The sequence below is a fragment of the Heptranchias perlo genome, chromosome 31 (assembly GCF_035084215.1).
Source record: "Heptranchias perlo isolate sHepPer1 chromosome 31, sHepPer1.hap1, whole genome shotgun sequence".
NCBI classification, from domain to species: domain Eukaryota; kingdom Metazoa; phylum Chordata; class Chondrichthyes; order Hexanchiformes; family Hexanchidae; genus Heptranchias; species Heptranchias perlo.
Genome location: NC_090355.1, coordinates 32,311,866 through 32,328,800, shown reverse-complemented (window position 1 = coordinate 32,328,800; position 16,935 = coordinate 32,311,866). Strand labels below are relative to the sequence as shown.

General features: G+C 44.3%; 1 protein-coding gene across 2 annotated transcripts in view; it reads right to left on the bottom strand.

Moving 5' to 3' along the window:
- col27a1b (collagen, type XXVII, alpha 1b) overlaps window positions 1–16,935 on the bottom strand; it is a 524,608-nt gene that overhangs the window by 423,725 nt on the left and 83,948 nt on the right. For both annotated transcript variants that reach the window (XM_067969899.1, XM_067969900.1), the window contains exon 3: window positions 12,684–14,104. In XM_067969899.1, coding sequence (XP_067826000.1) covers window positions 12,684–14,104 — 1,421 coding nt within the window. The remainder of the gene's footprint in view (window positions 1–12,683; window positions 14,105–16,935) is intronic.

The window sequence follows — 16,935 nt, the reverse complement described above, 5'->3', positions numbered from 1 at the left end:
GGTACTGTCCACTTCCTTTTCAAAACCACTGTCATTACTCCTCTCCTCAAAAAAACACTCTTGACCCCTCTATCCTTGCAAAGTACTGCCCAACCCCCTTTTTCTCTCCAAAGTCCTTGAACATGTCATCTGCCAAATACAAGGGGCCCGATTTTACCAGGCCTGCGGGTTTCCGGCGGGTTGGGTTTCGGGAGCGTGGTCAACACGCTCGGTGAAATTAGTGGGTTGCCCGCGCGATCGTAGCAGGCAACACACTAATGGGATCCAATTACCTGCTCCTCCGGGCTCCGCGCTGCTGGTCTGCACGTCGGGCGGGCTGCGCATGCGCAGTACGATCTGTCAGCTGGAGGCTCTCTAGTTAAAGGGGCAGTCCTCCACTGACAGATGCTGCAACCAATAGAACACATTACAGCATGGAGCAGCCCAGGGGGAAGGCTGCTCCCAGTTTAATGATGCCTCACCCCAGGTATCATCAGATGGGGTGAGGAGGAGGGGGAGGACAGAGATCTTCCTCCCGGCGGGCGGGAGAAAGCGGCCTGCCTCTGCCACCAAGAAGGCCTGGCTCGAGGTGGCAGAGGAGGTCACCTGCACCACCAACATATCGCCCACCTGCATACAGTGCAGGAGGCGCTCCAATGACCGCAGTAGGTCAGCCACAGTGAGAACACGTAGTCTTTCCCCTACACTCCGTCTGCCACAACACTGCCTCCCACCCCACATCTCCTTCGGCACCGCCAACACCACTCTGTCACATCACCCCTCATACCCACTAAAACCCCATCCTCATCTTACCTGCACCTACTCACCTCGCCAGTACTCACCCCGCCACTAACACGCAACCCAATCCTCATATAATCTCATGGCTCTATCCCATACGCACCCTCTCGTGCATCTTCCTCACGGCCAGCCTCACTCAACCTGCCACCACCTGTGCTGCAGCCACAGGGCATGCATCACATATGTGCAGTAGGCAGCGTAAGGCAAACGTGTCGTGAGCATGAAGGGGATGCACAAGGGTGTTTGAGGGTTTGTCATGGGTGTTACCTATATTGAATTTCAGAACAACTCACATGACACATTATATTGGCACCACCACTGCCATGTCTCCGCGAATCCTGTCTGTTTTGTGCAATAATGCCCGCTCCTGGGTATCACTATGAGGACCCACCACTGATGCCACCCATTGTGTTACTGCAGAGTAGGTGCAGGTGTATTTGCAGGGCTCTTCCGCGCAGACGACTGAGAGACATCGGCGGTGTACCCGGCTGCACCCTGGAAGGATGCGGAGGAGAGGTTGTGGAGGGCAGTGGTGACTTTGGCAGCGACAGGTAAGCAGATGGTGCTGGGGCCAGCCAGGAGCAGCTCGGCATGAAAGAGGCTGCAGATCTCCACGACTACATGTCGAGTGAATCTGCGCCTCCGTGTGCACTGCTGCTCGGAGAGGTCCGGGGAGCTGCGTCTCAGTCTGTGGACCCTGTGGCGAGGGTAGTGCCCTCTGCGACGCGTCTCTCTCTGCGGTAGCCCTCCCTCCTGCTGTACAGGTGGATGTGTCACAGCACTCTGTTGTGGAGCTCCACGTGTCAGAGGTGGACGGCGTGGATGGCGAGGCTGGTGATGCTGTTCGCCCTCCGAGGGGGTCATGACTGCAGCTACGGCGGCCCCCATCCGCAATATGTACATCTGAGGGGGTCCGCAAGGTAGGCACATGTCTCCGGACCCCGGGGTGAGTGTGCAGGTTGGTGACTTTGACCGTCAGGAGGGGGGTGGTGGAGGCCACACTTTGTCCCAAGTGACAGAGCGACCTCCTGCAATGGCTGAGGGTCTCCCCACCCCCCCACCCTGTCAAATGGACCTTTGCAGCTGCCACAGGCTGACGGCTGCAACACGTCCAGTTCAACTAGGACTGTTTCCCCCAATGTGTGAAACAGTCCCATGTTTCTCCAAAATCACACACAGTCCCTTAATCAGGTCAGTTAATGACCTGAACAACCAAATTAAATACACTCAAGTGGCATCCCGCTGGCTTTAATTGCCTGCGGGATTCCCACCAGCGGGGGCTACGCACGCACCCCCGCACGTCATCGGGGAACCCGGAAGTGGGCGGGATCATGGCGCGATCCGGTCACGTGCCTGGATATCGGGATTTTCGGGGCCCCCCCCCCCCCGCTGGAAACGCACACGAAACCCGCCGGTAAAATCGAGCCCAAGGTCATTTTCTCCACAATTCCATGTTTGAATTTCTCCAATCAGATTTCTGTCCCTGCCACAGCACTGAAACGCTCTAATCAAAGTCACAAATGAAATCTTCTGTGACTGTGACTGGGAACAACCATGACTGTGCTTGAAAATGCCTTTTCCAAAAGCTATTATTGCTTTACAATGCAACATGGTGTTGACCAATGGAAGGCTCTCTACTAAGTAAAGTATTGTTGCAGGTATAAAGTTAAATTCTAGTTTCTCTTCTTTATACATTTTTTTAGTAAGTCATGCTAGTAAAATAGTATTTTGTGTGAAACAAATTAATTTGTTGTTTCATTTTTTTTTGGAGACATGGAGCACCTGGATCCATTTCAGCATTCAAACCTCTTTTTTTTAAAAAAAAAGCAAAATTTCCTAACATGTCTTATTAGACTGCCACAGCATAACTTCTGCAGTTACTGTATTAAAAAAATCATTTTAAAGCTGCCACATAATTTCTTGCAGGCCTGTAAATACATTTTGTGGCATTTGATGTGGTTATTTTGAACTTTATGGATTTGAATTGAATTTCATGGATTTGAAATTCCTTGCATATTATGGTGGAGCTGGGATATATGGAAAAAGATGCAGCGTAGGTTTAATTGCTGACGGTCACAACAGTCACAGCGTCTTGTCTATCTCAGTGAACGAAAGTGGAAGAATATCACTTTAATTTATATTTGCCATGACAGTAATAAGATTAAATATTACTGACAATATCCAAAGAATCTGTTCTGTTCAGTACAAATAGCAGCCCTTTTTGGCTGTGTGGATCAGCCAAAAATAGCTAATCCGATTTATCATCTTTCGTATTCGGTAATCTATGATATTCAGCTATACTATAAGAAAACAATAGGTCTATAGCATAAATCTCAACATTAGCTGATTAGCTTATTTTTCAAGATTTAGTCGGAATTATATGGTGAATTGTATGTTAAATGGTAGAGGTGGTTGTCCAAGTAGGGGTAAATGAGTTGGGAGTAACTACGCTAAATACCTTTAAGACAGATATGAGGCATTAAATAACAAATTGAAACTGAGGGGTGGTGAGATAGCATTTTCAGGCATACTTTCAGTGCTAGCCAAGGAGAGTAATGAGACTTACAAGAAAACTGCAAAAATTAATCATTTGCTAGCTGTAAAGCAGAGCTCACCAATATCTGGGATTGTTTTGAGGATAAAAGAGCCGGTACAGAAGTGATGGGCTGCACCTAAATAAAGAAGGCATCTGGAGGCTTCTGAGAAAAATAGAAATAGCTACGGTGCGCCATTTAAACTGAGCACCATTTAAACTAAATGGGGGCACAGTGGAATCTATGCATAAGTACAAAGAGTATAATGTGTTCAATGATAAAAGGTTTGTGAAAGATTCCTGGCCAAAATAAGGAAAATGACTCAATTTATGATGATATTATCATAAGGGTGAGCATAGAAAAGGAAGGCAGCACTGATAGGCTATTTTGGCCAGTCCAACTAGGAATGCTAAATGGAAATTTTTCTGATTTTGTCAGTGCGGTTCACAACAGCTTTCTGACTCAATCGGGGAGAAATTCAACTCGTGCTGGTTTCCGACGCGAAATGGGCGGTGCGATTGGAACAGGTGCCCAAGATTGTCGGCCTGAAGTCTGATCAAAATTGGCCCTCAGGCATCATTTGCATTAAACCGGCGAGTTGCAAACGAGTTTCATATTCTCAGGACATCCCAAAGGACTGCACAGTCCATAAATTATTTTTACAGTATAGTCACTATTGTTTTGTAGGCAAATGCAGCAGCCAATTTTCACACAGCAGGATCCCTCACGAACAGCAGTGAGTTTCTGGTGGCGTTGGTTGAGGGATTATATACCAGGAGAACTCCCCTTCTTTGCTTTGAATCGTGCCATCAGATCTCTTTGTTCATCAGCAAATGGGCACACAGTTTGGCATCTCATCTGAAGGACAGCACCTCCGACAACTTCTTCTGTACTGCCCCGAAGTGTTAGTCTAGATTATGTGCTTAAATCCTGGAGTGAGGCTTGAACAACCTTCTTCCTCAGAGGCAAGAGTAATACCACTCAGCCAAGCTGACACTTGGGAGTGGAAGCAGCTGAGCCATAAAGTTACGGTGGCCAAAGCACATTCAATCTGACTTAGTGGAATCCTATATGAATTCAGGGCTAGGAAGGTTGAGCTTAGGACATTACTCAAAAATAAGTCTCCAGGATAAATAGACAATCTTCAAAAAAAATTATAATGGGGAATATGCAGAACAAGTACATATCTAATTGTGACAAATGCAAAGAAAATTAAAATGCTCCATAATTGAACATAAGGAAAATTAAAAGGCTGATTAATAGAAAAAATATTTTAAAAGCTTGTAGGAAGAAGGGACGGTAAACATTGGGCTGAGTACAAGATAATACAGAAGCAGGTCAAAAAAAAGTGGATGGGATGCCAAGGAAAACTGGAAAGTGATACAGCAGCAAAACAAGCCAAAAAATTCTTCCAATACTATAACAGCAAGAGGGTAGTCAGAGTAAAATTTAAAACCCTAAATGACACATATAAAGCTGAACATGAGGATAAATAGAGAAAATAGTTGACATGCTAAATGACTTCTTCTTGGAGGTACCTAACCAGGAATGGTACTAACAATATACCTTTGAACAACAGAGAAAAGTACGTGCTCTAGAACTTTGACATCAGTGAAGCATGCAGTCTAGCTAGGCTAAAATTCAGCAATTCATTGGGGATAATTTTAACCCCAAAGAACGGGTGGGCTGGGGGCGGGAGGGGGGTAAAATTAACAATTTTTTGAAGTGGGACCGCAACCCGGCTGGGCGCGTTTAACCCAGGCACGTTTGGATGCGGGCACATACAAAACCAGAAGCGCTGTCCCACTTAATGACGGCTGGCCAAGTCGCCTCTCCTTTCCCTCCCGACAGGCAGCTGTCGTTTGGGAAACTCAGATGCAAAAATAATGACCTCCAATTGAGTTGCAATTGCAGATCGTGACGCACTCACTCGACCTTCGGATTCCCCATGCGCACATCTACCCACCCGCTGGGTTCCCAGCTCCGAGTAAAAATCATGTCCATTGACAGTCAATGAACACTAGGAGGTTCAAATAAACAGGAAATAGGCAAATGTAGTTCCCATATTCTAGAATGTTGACAGACATATACCTGGCAATGATAGATCCATTACTCTGACCTCAATAATTGGAAAACAAACTGAATCCATAATCATCAATAAGGCTGTTAAATAAAGCATATGGGATCCTTGGCTTTATAAATCGATGCATAGAGTACAAAAGCAAGAAAGTTGTGCTAAACCTTTATAAATCACTGGTTTTGGCCTCAGCTGGAGTATTATGTCCATTCTGGGCACCATACTTTAGGAAGAATATCAAGGCCTTGGAGAGGGTGCAGAGGAGATCTACTGGAATGATACCAGGAATGAGGGGAGTTATGTGGAGAGACTAGAGAAGCTGGGATTGTTTTCTTAGAGCAGAGAAGGTTAAGGGAAGCTTTAATGGAGGTGTTCAAAATGATGAAAGGTTTTGATAGAGTAAATGAGAAGAAACTGTTTCCACTGGCAGGAGGGTCAGTAACCAGAGGACACAGATTTAAGATAATTGGGAAAAGAACCAGAGGGGAGATGAGAACTTTTTTTACGCAGCGAGTTGTTATGATCTAGAATGCACTGCCTGAAAGGGTGGAGGAACCAGATTCAATAGTAACTTTCAAAAGGGAATTGGATATATACTTTAAAAGAAAACATTTGTAGGGCTATGGGGAAAGAGCAGGGGAGTGGGACCAATTGGATAGCTCTTTCAAAGAGCCGGCACAGGCACGATAGGTTGATTGGCCTCCTTTTGTGCTGTATGATTCTATTATCAATGAAATAGAAGAGTATCTGTATAAAAATACTAAATAATGGACGGGGCAAATCTTGCTTGACCAACTTCACAGATTTTCTTGAGGTGGTGACATCAGAAATTGACAAGGGAAGTCACATGATGTGGAAAAGCTAAGATCTTATAATGGGGGCTAGACAGGGTTTTCATCTGGACTTATCAGCAGCAAATGAAGTTCAGTATGTACAAATGCAAGAACTGCATATTAGAAGTAAGAATATGAGGCATGTGGACTCCATGGGTGGTTAGAACTTGCCATGAAGAAGTTAAAAAAAGGTGTAGTGGTGTCACTTATATAGAATTACATAGAATTTTACAGCACAGAAACAGGTCTATGCCGGTGTTTGTGGTCCACACATGCCTCCTCCCATCTTACTTCATCACTTGATGCACTACTCATCATGTCCAAACAGTGTGAGGCAGCAATACACAAAGCAAATAGAATGCTGGGTTATATTGCCAAATCAGTTAAATTCTAATCCCCAGAAGTTACGCTGAAGTTGTACTGTGCCCTTATCAGGCTGCAATGCGGGTAGTGTGCATAGTTCTGGTGACCATTAAATAAGGGGGCCATCCAGGACTAGAAACAGTGGAGGGGAGAGCACCAAAGCTGATTCCTACAGCCCGATATGGGTGCTTGGGTAACCTGCCCAGTAAAATCGGTGGGTTTGGCACGCGATCGTAAGTAAATTGAAGCCACTTATCTTGGCTTCCAGGTTTCGCGCTGGAAAGCTGCACAGCGGGTGGACTGCGCACCCGCATCGTAGGCTGTCAGCTGGAGGAGCCCCATTTAAAGGGGCAGTCCTCCACTGACTGATGCTGCAGAAAGGAGCCAAAATTACAGCATGGAGCAGCCCAGGAGGAAGGCTGCTCCCAGGTTTAATGATGCCTTACTCCAGGTCCTACTGGATGGGGTGAGGAGGAGGGGGAGGACAGAGATATTCTCCCCAGCGGACGGGAGAAAGTGGCCTGCCTCTGCCACCACGAAAGCCTGGCTCGAGATGGCAGAGGAGGTCACTAGCACCACCCACATATCACGCACCTGCATACAGTGTTGGAGGCGCTTCAATGACCTAAGTAGGTCAGCCAAAGTGAGTACACTTACTCATTCCCCTACACTCCGTATGTCACATCACTGCCCCCATCCCACATCTCCTTCTGCACTGCCAACACTACTCTATCACATCACTCCTCACACCCACTCAAAACTCATCCTCATCTTACCTGCACTTACTCACCTCGCCAGTACTCATACCACCACTACCACTCAACCCAATCCTCATACAATATCATGGCTCTGTCTCATACTCACCCTCTCATGCATCTCTTTCACAGTTAGCCTCACCCCACCTGCCACTACCTGTGCTGCAGCCACAGGGCATGCATCACATATGTGTAGGAGGAAGCATTAGGCAAACGTGTCGTGAACATGAAGGGGATGCACAAGGGTGTTTGAGGGTTTGTCATGGTTTTTACTTATATTTGATTTCTGATCAACTCACATTACATATTATATTGTCACCATTATTGCCACGTCTTGGCCATTCTTGACCGGCTTGTGCAATAATGCCCTTTCATGAGGTTCTCCATGAACACCCTTGATGCCACCCATTGGGTCACCCTACAGTGGGTGTATGTGTGGTTCGCGACTACTTTGTGCAGGTGCCTGTTGCACAGCACTGTGTTGTGTGGCAGAGGTGGACGGCATGCCTGGCGAGGCTGGTGATGTTGCTCGTCCTCCAATGGAGTGATGAATGCAGCAATGGCTCCCCCCACCCCGCATCCTGACAGTGTGAGTGTGAGGGGGTCCACAAAGTAGGTAAATGTGTTTGTACAGCAAAGTTTAGGGTATGATTTAATCATTTGGTGTGGCAGGCCAAACTTTGTCTGAGGTGACAGAGTGCCCTGCTGCAATGAATGAGGGTTTACCCCGCACCTGTTAAATGGACCTTTGCAGCTGCCACTGGCTGCTGGCTGCAATACGTCTGTTTAAACAATTGTAAACAATTTTACAACACCAAGTTATAGTCCAACAATTTTATTTGAAAATCACAAGCTTTCGGAGGCTTCCTCCTTCCTCAGGATCTGTTTAAACAGGGAGTGTTTTCCCCAACATGGGAAACACGCTCTGGGTAGTCCAAAATCTGAATCCTCCTAAAATCTCCAACTAATGAGGTCTGGGTAAACGACCTCAAGTACCCAGATAATGATCTTAAGTGGGATTCCGCCGGCTTTGATTGCCGGTGGGAGTCCCACATGCGGGGGCTGCGCACGCACCGATTCGCGTCACTGGGGAATCCCCAATTTTAGGAGCCCCCCCCCCCGCCACGCATGCACCCGCTCGGCCATCCGAAAATTGATCCCCTAGTGTCAGAAGGAAGAACTATGAAGAAAAACTAGGACTGTTCAGCTCCATAATGAGATGTTTCACCAGGGACCTTTTAGAGGTATACAAAATACTTAATGGGATAAAGTAAACCATAAGCTTTACTTGTGATATTGTAACAACTGCAAGGGACTAAGATGTTCAAAGTCTCCTAGAGCTTTGCTTGATTGCCTTAGAGAATGGAAGAGGAATTTACTAGAGTTTTTCCTGAATTGGCCACAGCATTTTTTACTCTGTGTTTTTGCCTCTCTGGAGAGATTGTGTGATTAGGGGGTGAGTCAATGGTGTATGTCGTTGCAACCTTGATGGGCCTTTTCAGCTGCCATTTTGTATGGTCATATGAATTCCTTTTGCTCAGTTTGGCACCGCAAGGTAAAGCTGAAATCGATGAAGAATATACATGCTGTAGTTAAAGCTGCACTACCCACTTTAATTTCAGGTCCGTATTCTAAATTCAATAGCCTGAGTCTGTGTAATCTGTAATGGTAATGGTATATTTACACTGGTGCTATAATCTGTGCCATGTTGGATACAGCCAACTCACATCATACCTACTGCAATGGGGTAATACTTTTTTTAAATTGTGCACGTACGAATGTGTGGTCCTGTGGTGAGTCCATCTATGGTTTATCCTTGAGAGTACTAAATTATGTATGAGGATGAAACCTACCTCAGGTAGGACACTTAGATTTTTGTTCTACATAACACTCATGAATTATGTTGCTTAATGGAGGTCAGATTCTGACCAATTTTAGGTGCAATCCATCCTCCAATATAAATCTGGTTTTAGTATTATTTTGCTTTCCTTTGATGTCCATCCTTTAAACAATATTGCAATTGTCACAAATTCTACAATTCCCAATTGCTTGTAAGAAAATGAATCAGAAATACACCTTGCTCCCTACATTTCACATTAGCATCAACTAGATGGGTATAAACCACAATACAAAAAGCTAGTGGCATCAGGCCATCTGGAGGATATACAAGAGGAAATGGCATAAACATGTTCTGCAAATAAAGGAGAGTCAGGTTATATTTTGTAGGGCTAGGACACAAATGGTTTGTACTGCTTAAATTTATAATCCCTTGCCATGGAAATATAAATACAATTATAGGTATCTCTTGCTTGTTCTTTCTTCCCATATTCTGTACTTTGGAGCAACTGATCAAATTTATGTGGCAATGGAAAAATTACAATTAATAATAGAGCGCTATTCGGCAATTTAAATAACACGGGACTACAGACAAAATATCAAACAGTGCAGTGTACTTTTACCATTTAGTCCCATCTTACAAATACCATATCATAAATTTCAAGCCATATCTAGGAAAAGAGGGGAGCAGTTTATAAAGGCTACATGCACTAAATCTGATTTTTACCCTTGACAAATAAAAAGTAAACATTGGGGTTAAATCAATCAAATACTGGAGACTCTGCCCAAGTACCATCAGAGGAAAATTTGCCCTATAATGTACTTTCAGCTGACAGAGTGATAGCTCTGGGAATCCAATGCATTCAAGCCCTAGGCTTTAGAGCGAGGCAAAATGAAAAATGTTGTTGGACATTCTTAACACATTGACAAGTTCAATCATTTTCTTGTAAATTTTGATTTTTTTTTTAATGTTCTTGTGCTGTTACAAACCTTATTTCCAACAGTACATGTTCAGCTTTGTGGAAGAACCAGGATGCTAGCTGAAAGGATTTTCAAAAAGTATTTTGAGTGATTTGTTTGGTTTACTTTCTCCTTAATTATTAGTGGCTGCTGCTGGCTACCCATTTTGATTTCATGATTGGTAGTTTTCATTTCTGCTTGCTACTTGCTGACTGGTATGTTGTCTACATGTTCAGGTGTGATTTATTACCATTTTATGAACATGAAATTTGACCCAAACAGGTACAAGTGTGATGTGGAGATGCCGGTGATGGACTGGGGTTGACAATTGTAAACAATTTTACAACACCAAGTTATAGTCCAGCAATTTTATTTTAAATTCACAAGCTTTCGGAGATTCTCTCCTTCCTCAGGTAAATGTTCAGGATCTCCTTGAAGCCTACGCATTTATACATATTGAATAATACATGGTGTTTACAGACTGCCCCTGCAACTGCCCGTTGCCAAGGCAATCACCGTGTTCAGACAGAGAGGTGTCATCTGCAGAACCCCCGAATACACATTCAACAAAAAAACAAACAGGGAAAAAAAACAGAGAAAAAAAAACACAGAGAGAGGCAGAAACATCCGGAAGGCAGAGAGAGCCAGCAAATGACCCATTATATTAAAAACAGATAACATTTGTTCGCTGGTGGGGTAACGTGTAGCGTGACATGAACCCAAGATCCCGGTTGAGGCCGTCCTCATGGGTGCGGAACTTGGCTATCAATTTCTGCTCGACGATTTTGCGTTGTCGTGTGTCTCGAAGGCCGCCTTGGAGTACGCTTACCCGAAGGTCGGTGGATGAATGTCCATGACTGCTGAAGTGTTCCCCGACTGGGAGGGAACCCTCCTGTTTGGCGATTGTTGCGCGGTGTCCGTTCATCCGTTGTCGCAGCGTCTGCATGGTCTCGCCAATGTACCATGCTCTGGGGCATCCTTTCCTGCAACGTATGAGGTAGACAACGTTGGCCGAGTCACAGGAGTATGAACCATGCACCTGGTGGGTGGTGTCATCTCGTGTGATGGTGGTATCTGTGTCGATGATCTGGCATGTCTTGCAGAGGTTACCGTGGCAGGGTTGTGTGGCGTCGTGGACGCTGTTCTCTTGAAAGCTGGGTAGTTTGCTCACGATGCTCCACTTTTCCAGCTTCCACCCTAACCACGTCAAAGAGGCCATCCCCTATGGACAGGCCCTGCGAATACACAGGGTCTGCTCAGACGAGGAGGAACGCGATGGACACCTACAGACGCTGAAAGACGCCCTAGTAAGAACGGGATATGACGCTCGACTCATCGATCGACAGTTCCGACGGGCCACAGCAAAAAATCGCATAGACCTCCTCAGGAGACTAACACGGGACGCAACCAACAGAGTACCCTTTGTCGTCCAGTACTTCCCCGGAGCGGAGAAACTACGCCATGTTCTCCGCAGCCTTCAACATGTCATCAATGAGGACAAACACCTCGCTATGGCCATCCCCACACCTCCACTACTCGCCTTTAAACAGCCACCCAACCTCAAACAGACTATCGTTCGCAGCAAACTACCCAGCTTTCAAGAGAACAGCGTCCACGACGCCACACAACCCTGCCACGGTAACCTCTGCAAGACATGCCAGATCATCGACACAGATACCACCATCACACGAGATGACACCACCCACCAGGTGCATGGTTCATACTCCTGTGACTCGGCCAACGTTGTCTACCTCATACGTTGCAGGAAAGGATGCCCCAGAGCATGGTACATTGGCGAGACCATGCAGACGCTGCGACAACGGATGAACGGACACCGCGCAACAATCGCCAAACAGGAGGGTTCCCTCCCAGTCGGGGAACACTTCAGCAGTCATGGACATTCATCCACCGACCTTCGGGTAAGCGTACTCCAAGGCGGCCTTCGAGACACACGACAACGCAAAATCGTCGAGCAGAAATTGATAGCCAAGTTCCGCACCCATGAGGACGGCCTCAACCGGGATCTTGGGTTCATGTCACGCTACACGTTACCCCACCAGCGAACAAATGTTATCTGTTTTTAATATAATGGGTCATTTGCTGGCTCTCTCTGCCTTCCGGATGTTTCTGCCTCTCTCTGTGTTTTTTTTTCTCTGTTTTTTTTCCCTGTTTGTTTTTTTGTTGAATGTGTATTCGGGGGTTCTGCAGATGACACCTCTCTGTCTGAACACGGTGATTGCCTTGGCAACGGGCAGTTGCAGGGGCAGTCTGTAAACACCATGTATTATTCAATATGTATAAATGCGTAGGCTTCAAGGAGATCCTGAACATTTACCTGAGGAAGGAGAGAATCTCCGAAAGCTTGTGAATTTAAAATAAAATTGCTGGACTATAACTTGGTGTTGTAAAATTGTTTACAAAGGTACAAGTGTGACACACACTTTGCATATTAAGTGTGATGCCTGATGTGTGATACAGGATGCATGAGAGACAAAACATGCACTATCTCACAGTCTTTAAATATAACAGACAGATACATTAATCTTACCATTGGTCCAGGGTCCCCTTTTGTACCTAGAAGTCCTTGAAACAGTGGATCAATGGTAAAACTTTCCATCCCAAAGGTTTGGTATCCATCTGTGGCGGCAGGTGTTACAGACATGACAGTGTAGGTATCTCTGGAATAGGATGGAGTTGTTGTTGGTTTTGGCTCAGTTTTCTTTTCTGCTGGCTGTTTGTTCTGTCTTTGTAGCTGTTCTTCCACAAATTCTGTTGAGGTTGGTTTCTGGGTCACAAATCGACTCTCAGTGGATTGGTATTCTGGTTTCTTTTTCACTGGTTTTGCTGATGTTGGAGTTGCTGTCACCTTTACAGTTGCGTTAGTTTTCTTTTTGGTGTCTTGCTCTGTTGTGTTGTCAGGAGGGCTTTGGCTAATCTGTACTTCCTGCCTCTCTAATTTTGCATTATTCTTTTCCACTGATTTGTCTGGAACTGTGTGAGATGGCATCATAGCAGGGGTTGTGGTTGGAAGTTTGATACGTGGAGGGAACTGGAGAAACTCAGTGCTTGGGAGTAGTGTTGAGGTTGCCAGCTGTAGATGGGAGGCGACAGTGCTCTTGTGTTGTATTGACAGCACAGTAGGCAGGGTTGTGGTATCAAAAGCTGAATGTTTACTGGTCCGGATGCTGAGGTTCGGCATTGTTTGAGCCATGCCCATCAAAGCTACCCTCTCTGTATAGTTGTCATCCTTTTCGGTCCTTTCATGCAGCAAAAATGGTGAAGGAGAGGTGGCAGAGGAATTGGGAAAACGTGGTAAAAGAGGAAGTAGGGGGAGAAGGTTCGGCCGGTAGATATCTGCCTGCCTACACTGTTTTTTTATGTATTTGCAATAATTATGAGCTGCCTTTGCAGATGGATAAATATCAAATTGACAGATGGCTCCTTCAAACTGAACTGAGTTTTGGTTCATTTTTCCCAAAAGAAAGGAACCTTCTGGGTCTAAAGAATCTTCTTTTTTGAAATGCAAATTTGCATTAGTGCGATTCTTCCCACAAGAAGTATATAGAGTAACCTTTCGGCTTCTGATGTTAATGGCCATGTGGTGCCACTGGCCATCATGAACATCGTAATCAAAATATACAGACTGTTTGTGTCCTACGTACACAATGATTTTGCCTGGTATAAACTGAACACCAAGCTGAAGTTTTTTCTTCTTATTTCTAACAGTAAATAAAAAAGCATTGTTGATACGATGTGAGCACAGGCTTAAAACAATAGCGATGTTAGTGCCATACGAAGCAGGAATGAGTGCTGCAACAGGTGTTTTGATGCGAGCTCTCTGTGTGAGAATAACTCCTGATTTGAAAGGAATGACCCCCTGAGGAACAGAGTGGGACGTTGTAGAAGATGGTGATGACAATGTTTGTGCTTTTTTCCCAGTAAGGCCCAGCCTTTGGAGAATGTCCACATCTGAAAGATAAAGATGAACAAAAAGTAAATTAGGAATTAAGTCTATACAGATGAGATCCTTTGCATTCATCTTTGATGTTCAATTCCTCTCTGGGAACTTTTCAACATTACAGGCCATTATTCTGCAGACTATTTAAGTCCAGATGGGGTCATATTTCTTTGTAGATCAACATTCTCACTGGCAAATTTTTTGTTGATTTTATCAGACTGTATAATTTACAAATCTGGACCATTCATTTATGAAGTAGCCAATACCTTGCTGTACTGAGAGGTACTGAACATCAGACCTGGGTAAGTGCCAATAATAGTTTAAAGTAGTTTACAATACAAATTACAAATTGGTCTAAATAAGTGACAACAATTTCCCCATGTAACATTTCTCACGTATTTTGGTTAAGTTGTTCTTTCAAATTCAAGTATTCACTGCTGAAATTCAATTAGATACAATTTCCAACAAGAGTTTTGAGTTATAGTGAAAAAAATGCCAAAATATGTGAGTTAATAGTTTATTTTAACCACTGTGCATTAGTCCAACACAGTACAAACCTTCCTCTGCAAACAAGAGATCATCATCCAAAATCACAATTTAATTACATTGAGACTTACTTGACCAAATGTCTACAATAGGAAGTAGGTGAGCACATTGCAGATGTCATAACTATAATCTTTGAAAGTTCTCTAGATTCAGGAACCATCCCTCTAGATTGGAAAATTGCACATGTCACTTCGTTTTTTAAGAAAGGAGAGAGAGGGAAACCAGGGAATTATAGACCAGTTAGCCAACATCTGTTGTGGGGAAAATGCTGGAGTCTATAATTAAGGATAAGGTGACTGAACACCTCAAAACTTTTCAGTTAATCAGAGAGAGCCAGCATGGATTTGTGAAAGGTAGGTCGTGCTTGACAAACCTGATTGAATTTTTTGAAGAGGTGACTAAAGTAGTGGACAGGGAAATGTCAATGGATGTTATCCAGAAGGCATTTGATAAAGTCCCACATAAGAGACTGTTAGCTAAGATAGAAGACCATGGAATCGAGAAAAAAGTACGGACTTGGTTAGGAAGTTGGCTGAGCGAAAGGCGGCAGAGAGTAGGGATAATGGGTAGGTACTCACATTGGCAGGATGTGACTAGTGGAGTCCCGCAGGAATCTGTCTTGGGGCCTCAATTATTCACAATATTTATTAACGACTTAGATGAAGGCATAGAAAGTCTCATATTCAAGTTTGCCGATGACACAAAGATTGGTGGCATTGTGAGCAGCATAGATGAAAACATAAAATTACAAAGGGATATTGATAGATTAGGTGAATGGGCAAAACTGTGGCAAATGGTATTCAATGTAGGCAAATGTGAGGTCATCCACTTTGGACCAAAAAGGATAGAACAGGGTACTTTCTAAATGGTAAAAAGTTAAAACAGTGGATGTCCAAAGGGACTTAGGGGTTCAGGTACATAGATCATTGAAGTGTCATGAACAGGTGCAGAAAATAATCAATAAGGCTAATGGAATGCTGGCCCTTATATCTAGAGGACTAGAGTACAAGGAAGCAGAAGTTATGCTGCAGCTATACAAAACCCTGGTTAGACCGCACCTGGAGTACTGTGAGCAGTTCTGGGCACCGCACCTTCAGAAGGACATAATGGCCTTGGAGGGAGTGCAGTGTAGGTTTACTAGAATGATACCTGGACTTCAAGGGTTAAGTTACAAGGAGAGATTACACAAATTGGGGCTATATTCTCTAGAGTCTTGACGGTTAAGGGGTGACCTGATCGAAGTTTATTAGATATTAAGGGGAACAGATAGGGTGGATAGAGAGAAACTATTTCCATTGGTTGGGGATTCTAGGAGTAGGGGGCACAGTCTAAAAATTAGAGCCAGACCTTTCAGGAGTGTGATTAGAAAACACTTCTACACACAAAGGGTGGTAGAAGTTTGGAACTCTCTTCCGCAAACGGCAATTGATGCTAGCTCAATTGCTAATTTTAAATCTGAGATAGATAGCTTTTTGCCAACCAAAGGAATTAAGGGATATGGGCCAAAGGCAGGTATACGGAGTTACATCACAGATCAGCCATGATCTTATCAAATGGAGAAGCGGGCTCAAGGGGCTGAATGGCCTACTCCTGTTCCTATGTTCCTAATAATTTTACCTTAATTTCTCAATGACAGCTATCTATGAAATCCTACATTGATTTCCTAATACTGGACAAAAACCTGCAGCACCATTAGCCCTAGCAGGAACACTGCACTTTGCTCATGGTGCAAAATTACAATCTTAATAACCAATATTTTTCATCAACAGAACTGTTTTATTGCAAGAAGGTAGTGTGGCCGACAGTTAAATTAGTCACCGGAACTAAGCTTAATATATTGTGTCATCACCAATTGTGTAAAATATGTCAGAATTTATACACAAGCCTCTTTACAGAGACAGCCACGTGGTAAACAAACATGTCCATTATCAAACATGTCTATTATTAGCAAAGGTGAGAGCGTATGGAATTGGAGGTAACAGTTCAGTTAGTATTAGCATTATTATGGAAAAGGAGAGTTAAATCAAGAGTTAACGTTTTAATTTGGGGGAAGGAAAATTTTACATAACTAAGAGGTGATTTGGCAGAAGTGGACTGGACACAACTACTGGAGGAGAAATCAGTGGCAAGCCAGTGGGAGGCACTAAAAAGTGAAATTCTACGGGTACAATGCAGACACGTCCCCTCAAAGAAAAAGGGTGGCACTGCCAAATTTAGAGCCCCTGGTTGTCTAGATAAAGCAGAAAAATAGATGGGCAAGATAAAGCAGAAAAAGAAAGCTTATGACTGTCACAGA